The 16,974-nt window shown below is 46.2% G+C and overlaps 1 protein-coding gene across 8 annotated transcripts in view; it reads right to left on the bottom strand.

The window, feature by feature from the left end:
* LOC119456502 (rho guanine nucleotide exchange factor 11-like) overlaps positions 1-16,974 on the bottom strand; it is a 159,694-nt gene that overhangs the window by 72,725 nt on the left and 69,995 nt on the right. For all 8 annotated transcript variants that reach the window (XM_037718320.2, XM_037718326.2, XM_049669909.1 and 5 more), the window contains 6 exons: positions 15,189-15,303; positions 14,464-14,638; positions 9,394-9,520; positions 8,396-8,620; positions 5,229-5,304; positions 1,599-1,656 (listed from right to left, as the gene is read on the bottom strand). In XM_037718320.2, coding sequence (XP_037574248.1) covers positions 1,599-1,656; positions 5,229-5,304; positions 8,396-8,620; positions 9,394-9,520; positions 14,464-14,638; positions 15,189-15,303 — 776 coding nt within the window. The remainder of the gene's footprint in view (positions 1-1,598; positions 1,657-5,228; positions 5,305-8,395; positions 8,621-9,393; positions 9,521-14,463; positions 14,639-15,188; positions 15,304-16,974) is intronic.

Here is a 16,974-nt window from a genome sequence, read left to right as displayed (position 1 = left end):
ACGACGACCGCGGCGCAGCCCCGACGGCCAAAATGCTCCCTGCACTCGACTTGCTCAGGCGTTCAGTGACGTGCGAAAACATTCCCAAGATCACGTGCGCGCACTTATATGCCTTTCAGAAGGGGATCGTTGAGGATTTGGATAAGAAGAAAGCATCCCGTTGATACGTTTTTCAAGGGACCGAGAAAAAAAAAAAGAAAAAAAAAGAAGAAAAAAAGCCGCAGTTTCGCCCGAAAGGTGAAGCAACGGAAACGCAGCAGCAGCAGCGAGCGAATTGACCTTTGCGCTGTCTCTCGCTTCAACGCGAACTAAACGTCAAAGGCACAGCGCACACGAAGCTACTGGCACTACGCGCACTTTGTCAACATCGCAGGTCATTTTGAGTCCGCGCGGGCGCGCACTATGCGCACGTCGCAGATCGCTTTCAGGATACGGCAGTAACGGCACCCGCGCGGGTGCGTCGTATCTGCAACGTGCCGGTCGCTTGTTGCAATACGTGACCGCCACATTCAAACGCAACGTAACATGCCGGTACATTATATATTGGCGAAGTATCACGGGGAACGCCCGGTTATTCGAATGCGACAGCGACGACACCCGCCAGAGAGCAAACGCTTCCCCTCAACGCCGCGCGGAGAAAAAAAAAGGGATCCGCGGCGTCACGCCAAGGTCGCCGTTTCTGCGTGGCGCTGCAACACGTGTGTACGTGCCAACGTCTCAGACAACGCTGCGGCTGCAGCGCAGAGGAAAACAACGGCGGAGGCCCAGTTCGGCCAACGCTCGCTTCGACGGCAGAAACCGAAACTTCAGGGAGCGGGCTAAGCGGCGCCGGGCCGGTGGGAGCGGCGGACGCGCACGGAGACAGTCGAAGGTGAGGGGGCTATGAGGGTGTTGAGTGGAAGGGAGAGGGGAGCCACCGAAGCGACAGAGTTGCCGAGGCCAAATCGGCTTCCCTGCCGCCCTCCTCCCTCACCTGCGACAGTCCGACGCTCCTCGCGCGCGCCCGTCGCCGTGTCGCCTCTTCCTCTTCACAACCACAATCTCTCTCTCTTGCCGTGCCTGCGCCGCCCGCTCCCTGAAGTTTCGTTTTCTGCCGTCATCGCGAAGCGAGCGCGGGCAGTTTCGTGGCCTTCGCTTGATATGTGCTTGCGCGCCGCGATATTTCAAAAATAAGTCCTTCTTTTAATTCGAACAAATTTTTGGGCCCCTTCGAGTTCGAATTATTGAGATTCGACTATACATGGAAGTTAATGGGATTTAGGTCGGGACCGCGAAACGCGACGTAGCAGCCGCGAAAACGCAGCAGCGAGGAAGGTATCAATGGGATTCCACTAGTATTAGAAATCTTTTCTGGTAAAAATAAATTCATTTTTCTTGATATTGTGTATGTTTTGATGATACGAATTTTGGGTGATACGAATATTTCACGCGACCCCGCGAGATTCGTATCACCGAGGTTTTACTGTAATTGCTAAAGAACATCCCTACCATCCACTTTCTTGGGTTGAGGCGAAGTGTTGAGGGGAGGAACATTCTAGACTATGTGGCAGTCCTCCAGTGTGTTATCTTTATGGACTGAACAAACTCTAAGTACTCACCCTTTGGCGAAAGCTCTCCGAGCGCCCTACAGCAGTGGCAGAGTTCTTGCGGGACGCCCTGCACAACACCAACACAAGCACCTCAGGACCGACAGGACCGACAAATGGATTTAAGGGACCTCCCATCTTTTATGAAAGGTGTGGAATGTGTTTGGTACTAAATGAGAGCTATCTAAAAAAATTTTTTTGAAGTGCATATTCAGCACACATGTTGTAATCGATCTCATGCAAAGCTTTCATAAAGTAGTTTATTAAACGCTATGCAGTGAAATCTTGTTACTATGAACTTCATATTAAAATTTTTTTTTGTAGAATAACGAATGTTGGAAAGTTCTCCAGCCAAAAGCCAATTGCCTTAATGTAAAAATGTTTCCGTACTGAGAATTTCAAAACACCGAATCTCATTTGAAATAAGTGAAATATACTTTTTCTGTGCTAGCAGCAGCTCAAAATAATTTTGTAACAGAAAATATTGTGTGAATTTGCGTCATACGAGGCCATTACACATTTTGCATGCCATTAGTACCACCATAATCATCAGCATTACCAGCCTTATTGTTATCACCTGCAATAAGGCTGGTAATGCGTATGTACCATGAGTATGTACCATATTTGTACTGTCTCACACATTCTTTTTCGCGCGCGCTCAAGTCTTTATGTAACAGCATATAACATAGGGGCCCCTTCCACAACTCCTGCGAGAGTTATAGGGCCCCACCTTTATATCATACCCAATGTACAAATCTTCATGTGATTAATAAACTCAATTCAATTCAATAATAGCTGCTTCACTAAACACAAACTGACACATCAACGCTGTGAAGACAGGGATTATACCTATTGCATCATTCACAATAGCAACAATTCAACTGTAGTTCTTTCTATCTAATGAAAATGTTTTGATGTCTGTATCCTCTGCTTTTTTTTTGCAACCCAGTTATAACAATTATCGGTTCTAACAATAGAATTTCCTTGGCACATGGATATTGTTATAAGTAAGTTCAACTGCATATCCTCCGAGAAAGGCAGCGTGAGGAAGGTTGTGTCATGATCTTGATGATGGCCTATGCAAAAACTCAGTGTGATGTAGTTGCTCACTGTACACAGCTTTGATTACAGTTTCAACAATGAAAAGCTCTTGTGGAGGTGACAAGCTGCATTTTTTTGCCCTTAGGCCATTGTTCAAAAAGACTATGTAACATGCACACTCATAAAATGTGTTGCAAGACCCCTTAACCCTTTCGGTGTTAATCTTTTTTCGAAGGGGACGCACCCCCAGTGTCATGTTTTTTTCAGATTCAGTGAAACCTCGATATGACAAAGTTGGTAAAATCAGCAATTTGGTTCGTTAAACCGAAATTGCTTTACACTGAAATTTGACCTTTTGTGCAAATAAGTAGGGGTGTGCGAATATCACTGAATCAAATCGAATAGTGAGACCTTCGTGCTTGATGCCGCCCATGCAAGCGTTTTACTTAGCTTTCGGTACAAAAGGAGTGCCGGACTTATTCTCTGCAAGCACACCCCTACGTCGGCCTGACCTACACCACCTAGATAGCACGGGCCTACGCACTCCGATCTATGACGTCATCTACCTGGCCCGAAATTTCCATTGCCAAGGCTGGTGTGACGAAAGCGATGACGTCAAAATCACTGTTGCTTACACGGGAGCATCCGCATTAGATTCTATGGCAGCCGGGCCAGTTAGCATGACGTCATGGATCGGAGTGCATAGGCCTTGTGCTATCTAGGTGGTGTTGGCCTGACGCAGAGATTGCGCCCACACGGCGCGGCGCCGCGTCAGCCGAGGCTGCCTCTGTCGGTACAAGATTCAGCCGGATCGACAGGACCAATTGAAATGATTTTGTGACAGAGACAGAGGGCCTGGCAAAAAAAAAAAACGGCCCGTATCTCGTAAGGTGCAAAAGCATGCGCTAAGGTCGGGCTGATTAGCCGCCGATAGGCAAGCAGATCGTGTTGGATAAGCGGTGACAAACTTCACATCGCTTCAACAGTGGTCGATCAAACCTGCACGCGTTTTCTTGGGTACCATCACTGATGAGTCACCTTTATTAACATATTTGCGGCAAGCATTCCGCGACGCCTTGCGGCCCATTACCACATCGTGAAACGACAAATTTTTTGTCACAGCCGCACTGCCTAGGCCATTAGGCCTAGTCGGCGCTGCTTCATTGGGCACTAGCTACTAAAGTTAAGGTTTAGTGCCGAATCAACGCAGATTTATCTGCCTTAGCCGCGCGACATTCAGAAAGCCAACAAACTGTCTCGCAAACGAAAGCGAGAGGCGGCATAAATATGAGACGGGAGAGAGAGAGTGAAAGCCGCGGCCGCTGTCGAAGCAATCGTGGATGACGATTACGCAATTATGAAAGCCCATGGTCAACGCAGTATTACGCACAGCGGTAAACGGAACAATACAGGCTTTAAATACACAAATAGGCACGAAGCGTTCCAGCGTTGTTGTCATTCACGTACGATTTCAGCTGATGACCATGGCGATGCAGACTCCACCACTTCGTTTAAGTTGGATGCTAGCGCCGTTCTTGCGCTTTTGACACACTCCTCGAGCGCCGAGCTCCGAAAGTTGTCCGAATTAACCGATGTGGGGCCAAATAAGTCCGAATTAACAAGAATTTGATTGCATTGAATAATGCATATGCCGGCCGGGACCAGAGGACAAGTCCGAATTAACCGATTTTCAGAATTCACAAGGGTCGAATTAACGAGGTTTTACTGTAATGCAATGCAAGGAGACCCCCAAGCATGTGCAGCACCGTATTTTCTTGCCAAAAATTTGTAAGCATTAAATTTTGTGAAAAGCTGTTGGATATTCGATTCGATATCTGGTAAGTTACTGATAGCTTGTAACATTCTCGTTATGTAATGCAAGGAGACCCCCAGGCATGTGCAGTACCATATTTTCTTGCCAAAGATTTGTAAGCATAAATTTTGTGAAAATCTGTTGGATATTCGATTTAATATCTGGCTTTCTTTTTTCTTGATTCGATTCGAACTCTACGATTCGGTATTCGCACAACCCTACTGAAATAAGTAAAGTCACCGATAGATTTTTCTTACACGAAAGGGTCCGAAAAATTTTCTGAATTATAGTGCAATCGGAAAAAGCAAATTTAAATGAGGAAAAAATTAATTTCATTGAATTTGGGAATCAGCAACGAAAGAGTTTCATGCCGTGTTGACGATATCTTCACATTGGCGGTACAATCTGAGAGTATAGCCCACAGTGGGTCAATACAGCTTGTGTTGCAACAGTGCTTAAGGCCTGGAATTCAGGCTAGCAGTACTCTATAAATAAAAAATTTAAAAGAACACTACCATGAAAAATTCTGGCAGCGGCAAGTCAATGCTTTGTCTGTGTCTCACTTCAACGCGTCTCCAAAACCCGCAGATAACGCAACCTCGAGTACTAAACGCATGGGAAGACAGCGCACACGATACCACGCTGTCTTGGCGCGTCCCCTCCTTGCACATGTGGCAGATCACATCTAAAACAGGGCGTGTGGGCTGCGTATGCACACAGCCACACTGACAGTCATGCACCGCCACAGCTGCACAACCTGCGAAAACATGCATATCTTGGCTACTTACCCCTTGTCGAGCAGCTCTGCAGCACCACCCACCACGGCAGCTTCGCACTCATCACCGGTTTCTGGACGACTCCGATCTGCACCAATTGTGGTACCTTGCATCAGCCCCTCCACAGGTACCATGGGGAAACGATTAGGGAACACATTTTGTCCCAAGATAGAGTCAATTATGGCATTCTGTCCCATGTCTAAAATTATTTGTAAGCATGAAATAATTCTCAATTTATGCACTCCTGTGTTGCTATAGTAATAAAGTAGAACCTTGTTAATTCGAACTCCAAGGTGAGTACGCGCACGGAGCGCTTTCCTGCTCTTCTAAAGGGGGGAGCCCTGAACCACCTCTCAGGCTCTGTGAAATAACATAGACCACGGGTAGCATATGCTGCAGTGGAAATCTCAGCCAAATTTCGCTGCCGTACGCGGTGTGTGGAGCTCGCAAGCGGAGCGCAAATTCACCTTTCTCTCAAACGCTCTCATTTCAACAGAAGCCATGATCCTCACTCTCTTCTGTGTGTTTTATTACGTAATAAAGCATATTCCAAAAGGCGGCTGCTATTGGTCGCTGTGGTCGGCTACACCGCGGGGTGCCACCACGAGTCCACTGCCTGCTCACTGTGGACAACCGCGTTTGGCTTACGTTTAGCGCGTTATAGGCACCAAAATCGGAAGTCGTGACATCTACGTTAACTCACTGAGGACAACCGCGTTTGGCTTACGTTTAGTGCGTTATAGGCACCAAAATCGGAAGTCGTGACATCTACGTTAACTCACTGAGGACAACCGCGTCTGGCTTACGTTTAACGTGTCATAGGCACCAAAATTGGAAGTCGTGGCATCTACATTAACATCCAAAATGAAATTTGAACTGCGCACCTCGGTGACATTTCGAAGGCGGAGCGTTGTGGCCCCGCCCCGCTCCACTGTAGCCTTCACAGTGCAAGGCATTGAGGAAGGAAGGGGAGTAGAGTGGAGGCCGTGTTTATTGCCAATAAGTCCGCTTCTGATGAACGCATTGAAGTACTTTTTGCGGCAAAGTATTTCTGAAATAGCCTATTTTCACTTCAAATATCTTTCTCCACTTCGATAAAACTTGGTTCAGGGCCCCTTCAACCTGGATGGGAGAGGAGGGCGCGCAAGATTCCCACGAGTCATTTTTACAGCCGGTAGCTAGCAACACATCACACCTTTGCCTTTGCAAGCAGTTCATGGGAGTGAGATATTTTGTATGAAATAACTGTTGCATGGCTTTTGGAGTACGAATTCACTGGAGTTTTTCTCTATTCAAATACACAGGACTATGCCAGGACTAACAGAGCAGTCTTAATTATCCGTCAATTTGAAATAAGAAATTTTGATTTACTGGCATTTCACTGTATTACAGTAGAACCCCGCTGTTACGTTTTTCACGGGACCGTAAAAAAAAAAAACGTAAGAGCCGGGAAACGCAAGAGCCGGGAAACAGGAAAAATTGAGAAATGGGAGTAGTGTTGAACTGCACACAATATTATTTTAATTCTTCCGTGCGACAAAAAGTAGTTTCGCCCGACAGCCGAAGTATCGATTGCGATCAGCTATACAAAGTAAGAATAGTAGTTTTATCGTCTGTATAAACATTTAACATTCGGTTATTAACTAATTAACAAACATGGTGTCAGCGCCCACAGGCAAACATGAACACATTACACTCGATGAGCGCGGACACGCGCAGTTAAGTGCCGCTGCCGAAGCGAGCGAAGTGCTGTTGTCTATCGCTTCAACCCAAACTGAGCGCTGAGAACATGCAGCACGCACAAAGCCACGAGCCGCCGACGCACCTACACTGCGTAGAATCTGCCCCCACGCAAATCGCTTTCAAGATACGGCCCGCGGGACGGCGCGCCGCCGCGCAGTATGATGTCAGAGCACAACGCTGCCCGCTATCCTCCCCCCCCCGTCGCTGGTGCCTCGAGCGCAACGGAAGGAGGCGCGCTTCCTCCCTGCTTTTCTTTCGCGCGCGAGACGCGGTCGTCGGCTCCCCTCGCACGCTTTCACTCGCACATTCAGCATACGGCCGCGCGGCTTCCCTCGCACGCTTTCACTCGCACATACAGCATACGGCGCGCGGCAACGTATGCTGTATGCGCGAGTGAAAGCGTGCGAGGGGAGCCGACGACTGTGTCTCGCGCGCGAAAGAAAGCATACGGCGCGCGGCGACGGCGTTATCACCCTTGGACTTTATACGGAACATCTATGAGCCAAAACCAATTTTAGGGCCGCAACGCATCATAGACATCTTTAGATAGCAAAAGCGGATATCAAAGGCCATACTTTTGCTGGCGGAAACCGAAAATACTTAATAAATGTCGCCCCCAGCACTTTGGGCGGCCAGTGCCATCGTCAAGCAACCAAGCCAAGCGACATGAAAAGTCAAAATGGCCGCTCGGGCCGGCGCGGTGTGGCAGTTCGCAACGTATGATGCGGGAACGGTCCCACAGTTGCGACGTAACAGCGGGGTTACCAATGCATTGGGTTCTATGGGAGCTGCGCCGGGACCGGCCGAAAACAACGTAACAGCCGGGAAAACGCAGCACCCGGGAACGTAACAGCGGGGTTCTACTGTATTATATTGAGTGCCCAGTGCATTCTATTGTTCTGATCTGTGTACAAGAACAAACTATGAAGAGGCAGACTAAACGTGTTGTTCCCACCTGACTATGTTGTGCCCACCAGCAACATTGAATTTATTCTGAATTTACTGACAACTTTGAGGTCTGAGAGTACTAAATTATTGATTCGGCATTATGCTGCCATCTGCTAGCCTCTTAATTAGCTCAGATCGTATAGCGACTACACAGAGAAAGCGTTGGCCCAAGCTTTAATCACTAGTGATATCTTTTCACTTTTTTTTTCTCAATGCCAAGTTTACTCTTCAAAGTCATTGAATTGCCTTTATTCGTAGCACTCCGCTAGAGTCGGGCAGATGGCAATTTTCCCATACCTGGAACTTAATCCACCTTGCAGGTCTCCGCAGAAACTGTCGTATTTACTTAGCTCTGTACAATTATATAGAGAATATGGTGTCCTCAGGTGCCTATGAGTTAATGCGAGTAGAGTATAAAGTCAAAATGAAAATCTGCGAGCATGCTTCTCAGGCTAGGTCTTAGCAAATCATACAGGCAGTGTGCTCACCTGGGTCCAGGGGTAGCACGGCCGGGTCAAGGGAGCCGGTCCAGTCCTCCACGGAGTGCTGGGTGCCCCGGCGAGCATTTGGGCGGCGTGCCTTGGTCTTGATGCCCTCCATGAGGTTCAGACCAGACATGCGATGGTTCTTCTTGGCCTTCTTGTGCCGCAGTGACCCGATGCACTGCTCCTCCACCACCCGCACGCATGTCTTGTGGATATTCATCTCGCAGTCTGCAAATCAGAACCACAACAGCCCCTTTCCGTGTCAGTAGGCACAACTGTCACTGCTCAAGACACACAAAAATCAAGAGTTGGGTGAGCAGTAGGTTTTGGGAACCTAGGGACAAGGCATGCAAGACACAAAATATAGTAGTGCAGTAATAGGCATGCGTGGCTAGCAACTTAGGCATGCCATATAAAAAAAATGCAGACTTGAGCACAAGTGGAGCATCAATCATTTTGCATGATGCTGAGGTTTTGTACTTTGATGGTGGATCAACAGGCTGCACTTTTGTTCGTTTCATTTGCATCACCTGGCACATGCGTTTTCTTCCTGTATACAAACTAGATGCTTTCCCAGCAAAATGGAGCTGCGAATCAAAGTCAATGTTGTGTTTTCCCCCATCCTTTGTCTATTGTGCTCTGCCACTAGGTTCCCAAGTGACAGTGCTTACTAGAAAGTAAATTCTACAGACTAAGTTTAAGGTCCTAGTTAACCAAATTTCTACAGACTACATGTAAGAAACTTGTGAAAGAAATTTCGGCTTTAAGGAGCACTCGAATAGAAGATGGAACTGCATAAAACTATTAAAACAAAAGCTAAAGCTTTGAAACAGGAGGTCAAAATTCATCTGGAGCTATCATAGCCCCTGAGTTTCTCAAACTAGGTGACATATATAGAGAAGAAAAGCACAGTTGAAAGAAGGGCCCATAAGGACGTAAAACTTCCTGTCAAGCAGCAATGGAGAGAGAGAGAGGGAAGGCAGATTGGTACAAATGCTTACTGGTGCACTGGTAGCCCTGGTCACCGACCCCCCAGATAATGTGCTGGCAGTGGTTGCAGTAGGTGACGCAGTGGTACTGCTGTGACTGGAAGTGGTGGCCTCGCGTGTGGATCGTCTGAAACGCAAACTGCCACAGAAGAGAGCTAATTGCAAGCTTCAAGTTGATTTTTCATTACAAAGCAGACACCACTATAGCAGAAGTCTCATTTCAAAATTTTGCAGCATTATGAAACATGTCCCATTAATTCCTGCCCTCCTACATAACCTATTCAAGAGAAACATTGGTTGCAACAGTGACCTATCCTTGGAATTTCAATATTGCTGAATGCTTCATTGTGATGAAAGGCTCTTGCGACAAGCAAATGCTAGCAAGTATAAGCACCCAATCCAAGGCTCATACTGTCCTAGCGTGAAGCTGCAGCTCTGCTCTACCTGTTGGACTTTACGTGCCCATGCGTTATTAAGATGGGTACAGTTAAACCTCGATATGTAACGAACTTCAATACAACAAAATTTTCAATAATAATGAAGAATTTAACATTTTATAAGTTCTTGTTCATAGAACACCATGTATTCTTAACTTCAATAAAAGAAAGCGTGTTTATACATGATTTTAATAAAATAGACTTCTGTTATTTTGACTTCGGTTAATCCAATTTTCGGTTAAATAGATTTTGAACGAAGGTCTCAGCCGGCACCCATGCATTTCTGAGCCCAAACTTGCGTTATTTCGATGCTAAAATTGACCTGCATGGGATAATTTGAATTAGATGAGTCAGCACACATGCACCTGACCCTTATGGTGACTCCAACAGCGATCCCTTAGGTGGTAGCATCTGCTTTGGCATAGCTTAGGGAACAGTGAATGCATTAAACACACGTCATCTCCCATCGGAAATGCTTCATTCCGGCCTGCTCAAGGACGATTTTCAAGCAATAACTGTGGCTCACAATATATGACTACGGTATTTACCAGGTTCTAATGCGAGCCTTTCTTGGGGGGGGAGGGGCGAAAATTGTCTGCTACGAAGATTGTATGCCTTACTGCATAACACGGAACTACTGCGGCAAAGATACCTTTAGGAAACCAACCACCATGGTGCAACACATATTTATTTGGTACCTGCATCGCCTTTGCAGGCATTACAGCAGGGGGGTATACAAATTGCGACGAAAATTGTTTTTCAATTTAAACACACAAAGCGCGGTAAAATTCATCATTAGATTCTACACCTACAATATTTGACGGAAGAGCGTTCCAGTCCCTCGTAGTTCGACAAAAAAATGAGTATCGCAAGGCATCACCTTTAAAAGGAAGTTCGTAAAGTTTCAAGTTATGGTCCCTTCCGCGTGAAATATACGATGGTGGCCTAATATACTTTTCTCTTTCAATGCCTGTTTTAGAATAATATATATTATGAAAAAATTTAAGTCTAAGGTTTTTCTTCTGTCCTTTAAATCCTGCCACTGAAGTTTACGCTTGCTTTCAGTGATACTGAGGTTATTATTGTAATTTCCCAATACAAATCGGACTGCCCTATTCTGGATTTTTTAAATTAACTGACTCACCAGTATAAGGGTCCCAACAAACACACGCGTATTCAAGTACCGTACGTATGTGGGTAAAATATAGTCGTTTTTTCAGTGTACTAGATAAGTGGCCAAAATTTCGACGTAGGAAGCCCAACTTACGTGCCGCCTTTCTTCTAATCTCCTGTACATGCCTGTTCCATCTTAAATCTGAGGTAAACAAAACACCTAAGTATTTGCATTCACTAACCCTGCGTAGGGTAACGCCATTTACTTTGTACTCATAAGACTTATGTGAATGTTTCCTTGTAAAGGTGATGTTTAAACATTTAGAAATGTTAAGTGACATTTTCCATTTGGCACACCAAGACGAAACGCTATCCAAGTAACTCTGAAGAGAAGAAAATTAGACTCTTATTAGACTCTTATTAGACATATTAGACTCTTGCCCATTTTTCTTGCAAGAAAATCGGGTGTGCGTTAGATTTCTACTTTGTTTAGGAGCTGTACCATTATTTAGCTCTATGTTAGTTTTGTACTTCGGACACACAGAAAGCAGGCGGCCTGGTAATACATAAAATTTTATAGCCCCCCTTCCGCATAACAAAAATGTGTTGCCAAGAGTACTTATTTGCATAAAAGGTTGAGTTTCAATATAGGAAAATTTCATACAAAATAAATGCCAATTTTACCGACTTCATTATATCGAAGTGTAATTGTATTACATCTACACAATATGCAGGTACAGCAATTCGCAGGAAAGCTCTAGCAGAAGCACAGACAACACAAGGAACTATGCAAAAACCTTTCTGCACATAATGGTGCCAACCTGATACAAGGCAGTCCACGTCTAACGATACCACATATAATGATATATCGGTTATAACGATGAGTCGACCTAAGAGTATCAACTTCTGCATTAGGGCTCTGAGAAAAAAAAAACCATATAATATAACGATATATTATTCACCGCATATCGGATATAACGTTGAACCTTCTGAGCAGCGTTTTGCAAGGAGAATAATCGTGAAATTTGGGTTCCTAAGTTGCCTGTTCCTAAGACGAGACGAAAGTTTACGCGAGTTTGTATTTGCCGCTATTACTGTGCAGCGCATCTCGCCCGCGCGCCAATTGCGAACGAAACCACGGAGAGCATCGCAAACTGGCGCAGCGTGCACAAGATGGCGCCAGCTGCTTCGCATCCGCGTCGCCGGCGGTCGCGCGAGCGGTCAGAGGAGAGGAGAGGGGGGGAAGAAAATGATAAGCGAGCAGCGCCTGCGAGGCCTACACTGCCTTTACAATCTCCCTCCCTCAACGAGTGCCGCGGAAGGAGTGGCAGGTGCGCCGACAAAGCGCCAAGCTGAGTCTCTCGAGAAGAAGCTGCAAATTTAGCAATAGTCGAAGAAGTACGAGCTCGCGCAGTCGATGATATCGACTAATATGAAAACCGGGAGCACCACCCACGATCATGAAGGCTAGAAGCAGTGGACTATGCCGATCAATGGAAAAACGGGCTTTGTGCGCCAGGACAAAACCCTCATGGGTGAAACTAACACGGTGGAAGCCGCTGACATTACTGAATTCTGGGAGCACGTCGCTACTGACGATGAAATAGGTGGTGCTTCGATGGAGGAGTTTCTAAGTGCAGGTAGTGCTGACTCGCTCTGCGAAGAGATCTCCGCCGAGGCGATCGTTGTCCCGACAGACGGCGGCGTTGTGCGACAGAGGCTGACGACAGCAGCGGCAGTGACGACGAGATTGACAATGGCCCGTGATTGACACCTGACCCCGATGTTCAACCAAAGTGCAATGTCGTCGATCGAGTCGCTCATTGATTTCACGCACGCTAAATTATAGCAGCCAGTGTTCGCGCAGCAGCTGGACGCGATGCACACGGAGGTTGTGAATCCGAAACTTCTGCAAAAGCAAGCGCAGACTTCTATTTCAACGCGTCTAACGATTGAAAGCTATTTAGAGGTATAAATAAACGTTTTGTTTTCCCCCAGCTTCTTTCTACAACGTCGATTTTTTTTACCGCAAGTGGCAAATTTGGTTCCGGGACTTCAAAAATATTTTCGTTTTTTTTTAACGGCAATCCAGATATAGCGATGATCGGTTATAATGATTGGATTTTTCGTTCTTCTTGATATCGTTATAAGTGGACTGCACTGTATACGTACATTGGAACCTTGTTGATACAGTCCTGTTTCGTACAATTTCCCCAGCGCCAACTTTCACGATCGAGAATGCAAAAAATGAGCCCAATACAGTTACGCTTCTTTTATACCAATTAATATGTTCCCAGAAAACACTTGATCGGCACCAATGTTCAGTATATCACCAAACTGCGATTGTATGATACGTGTTCCAGCCATTAGATCCCACGTGAACAAGAAAAGTGTGATGCACGCGCGATCAAGAGCAGTAGGCGTGCGCAACGGCAGCTTCCCCACGGTGCTCGTTCGCCCGTATCACGGGAAAATGTTGCCACACACTCGGCTTCCTGTTCTAATGCCAGCAGATCCCCCTGTGAATCGTCGCACGTCGCCATTTACTGCTATCGTCTCCAACCCTATTGCCATAAGCATCTCCACCTATATGTTTCACTGCGTGTATGGCGTAGGAAGCATACTGCAAGCTTTTAATAGACCAGTAACCCAAACTGCTGCAGGTGGCATGAAGTGAGCGTCATGTTTTGCTCTGGCAGCATCGCATTCCGGCATTGCCCATCAGCTGAATTTCCTTTCAGTTTCGCATCACAAAGCTAATGACAACACGCGTCGCTCAGGCCCCGCCAGCTCCACACTGTGCCTGGGCGCCTTGTGCTGCAACGATTCTTGCCGAGCTTCCTGCCAAAATGCCCTGCCTGAAAATGCTGCTGGCCCAGGCTGCAGTTTATTGCCGCGTGACTGGCCACTCGAGGCACTTTGCGTGTATTCGCGGGCTTCTTTCACGCTCGGAAAAACAGTTTTACGTAGCACGTATGAAGCAACAGAAAGCTGTATCGGGAGTTTTCGTGTTGCTCTACCAATTTTCTCTTCGACACTTTTTATCTAATAATATTTGAGAAGTTCATTATTAATTAAGACTAATTATGTAGTAGTCAGGCGGAATGCAAAAAAATAATCTGAGTATCTCCAAGCAACGGCGAACAACATTACCTTAGTTCTGTCCAGCTACATGGCATTTGCATATTTTCAAATCTTGGTGCATGATAGTTGGGACACCCTGTATACCTTTAATATTCAATGAGCTACCAAATCATGAGTATACTGTAATTTTGCATAGCCTCATTTCAGCTGCTGTTATCTGTGTTAATATTGGATGTGTTTGATCCAACAATATTTCTTACATAAGCCCTTTTTCTAAACTTCTGACCAAATAACTTTGCTGTCAGTCATTAACACACAAGCCTTTTAGAGACTTTCAAGCACTCATTTTTTTTCTGTGTAAATTGTGACCAAATAAATACTACTAATGTTGTTTTTATTATAGTTTATATTAAAACTGGAGAATCACCGAATGCACCCCATGACCCACCTTCTTGTTGCGAGGGAAGAACTTCAGGCGTGACTTTTCACGGGCTACAAAGGTGGGAAACCGCTCAATGAGGGTCACTGCGTTAGGCGTCTTGACGCCAAAGCTCTTTAGAACTGTGGCCAAGGCAGATGCTAGTGCGGACTTGTAGTCTGACAGATTCTCTGGGTCCTCTTTCCTGCAAGAGTACAATCAACATTTATCGCAGCAGCTGCTGGATGGCATGAACAAAGCCTCTTGAGTGCAAGCATTATGTCATGAGGCCCCATTATGTGCAGTCACACCAGAACTCGGGTACGACAAGTCTTAGAAAACAAATACGAAACATGTGATGAATTACATAATGCCATTAAATCAGTAACTCAAGAAAAACAAACATTGACAAAATGTGACAGGCACCTTTTCTTGGTTGTTCTTTTTTCCTTAAATGCGCATCTCTCAGCTATCTCAAAGGATTCGTAGATTACCATTTAACAAATCAGAATTGACTACAAGGCAAAAGCTTTGCTGCCACTAATACCTGTGACCTTTCATTCTATGGTTGCTTCTAATGAAGATTCATGAAAACAAAATAGCACTAAGCTGGCCACAATAAAGCTAGCAGTTCAGCAGAGCATCAACAGGAGTGCCATTGCTGACCGCTGCAGTGAATATAGAACATCTGTGGGCAAATTTGGCGCACCAGAGCTTCAGGTCACAAGTGGTCCAAGTAAACAAGAGAGCCTCACCCTAGCGTCTCCAGTTCGGTGAGCAGCAGGGACTCAACTATGTGGAGTTCAGCGTTCTTGTCCCGTAGTGAGTCGTCCAGCGTCACGTCATTTGGCATGTACAGCCCCGACAGCCCTGCGGCAAACATAGATAGTGGGATACACAGTGCACACAAGTAACCTCCAATCTAACAAACTATGAAAGCCTGCACTGTATGGTTTCCTGTCCACTTTGAGAGGAAAGAAATCGACAAGCAAAGAGCTGCTTGCGCGAGGAATTACCGTAAAAATCTGCGTAGAATATGAGATTTTTTTTCCTGTTATTAGCGTCCCAAACTTCCGCCTCGTACTATATGCGGATCCAAATGAAACTTTCAGTAAAAAAGTTGGGCTCGAAGTTCTGGTTTAATTATCGCTGTGTGGCTATGGCTTGGCTTTGTTATTGCTGTGACTACAGCTTGGCTTCATTATTGCTGCCTGGCTACGGCATCGTTTCTTTATTGTTGAGTTGAATTTTGCAAAGGCTGCCCGAATCGTTTAAAGAGCTGCTTGTGGATTTCCAGTGCCACATTATTTCGTTGCGAAAGTCGAAGAACTTTCAGCTAGGACAAATCAGCAATGCTGACCAAACACCAGTTTATCTGGACATGCCATCACACCTCACCGTGCACGAAAAGGGCTCTAGACAAGTTATGTCCGGTCCCCTGGGAACGAGAAGACACGAGTTACCGTCATGTTGTTGTGCACGGCAGACGGCCGCAAGCTTCAAGCGCAAGACAATGCCGTCTTCAAGCGCAAGACAATGCCGAAAGGCGAAGAGCTGCCGAAAAATGCCATTGTGAGATGCCATGAGAAAGGGTGGATGAACGAGAGTCTCGTGCTCGACTGGGTAAAGTCCATGTGTTGTAGGCGGCCCGGCGCACTGTTGTCGTTCCCGTCCATCCTCGTGCTGGACATGTTTCTTGGCTATTTGGCCAATTCAGTGAGGAGGCTGTTGCGTGATTCTGGCACTGAACCTGTACCGGGATGACGTCTCAGCTGCAGCTGCAGATGTTTGCGTCAACAAGCCCTTCAAGGACGCGGTGAAGCGGTGCTACGCAGAATGGATGCGGTCAGGTGAACCTGCAGTGACGCCGACTGGGCGGCTGAAGCGGGCATCGCCAGCCACGCTGTGCAAGTGGATCGTGGATGCATGGGCGAGCATCCCAGAAGACCTTGCGCGTCGCGCTGAAATTTCAAGAAGTGCGGGATCTCAAACACGCTCGATGGTACAGAGGATGAGTACCTTGGAAAGATTTGTCGGACAAAGAATTGTCCGACGAAAGCGCAGCTGAGGACAACAGTGATTGAACTGCAGAGTCCGATTTAAATAAATGTTTTCCCCGAGTTTTTCTCACTCGGGTAAAACTTTTCGCATCCCAGAAATTTCACCTCGTATTATATTCAGGTTCGTATTATACGCGGGTTTTTACGGTAAGTGGGTGGCATGACCTCTGGTCCCGTCCAGTTTTATTTCGTGCTAATGCCCCTTCATTAGTTCTCTTGCTGAACAATATTGTATTTATTCAATTATAAGGTAGCCACGATTACAAGGCGAGGGCGCAGTTCGGAGACCCAAGAAAAAAAAAACATATATGCATACTAATATAAGGTGACATAGAGCAGCCGACGAATTGTTCAGACTTGGCAGGGATTGCTTGTAATGCTGCATTACTAACACAGCCAGAACGCAAAATGGCGACCATGACATAGGGGGAAAGGGAGCTTCACCACGCGGAGTGCAAGTTATCAGCAAATTCTACCTTTA

This window comes from Dermacentor silvarum, chromosome 6, assembly GCF_013339745.2.
Source record: "Dermacentor silvarum isolate Dsil-2018 chromosome 6, BIME_Dsil_1.4, whole genome shotgun sequence".
Taxonomy (NCBI): domain Eukaryota; kingdom Metazoa; phylum Arthropoda; class Arachnida; order Ixodida; family Ixodidae; genus Dermacentor; species Dermacentor silvarum.
Note: the sequence above shows the minus strand (reverse complement) of the source record. Positions and strands in the feature narration are given on the sequence as shown.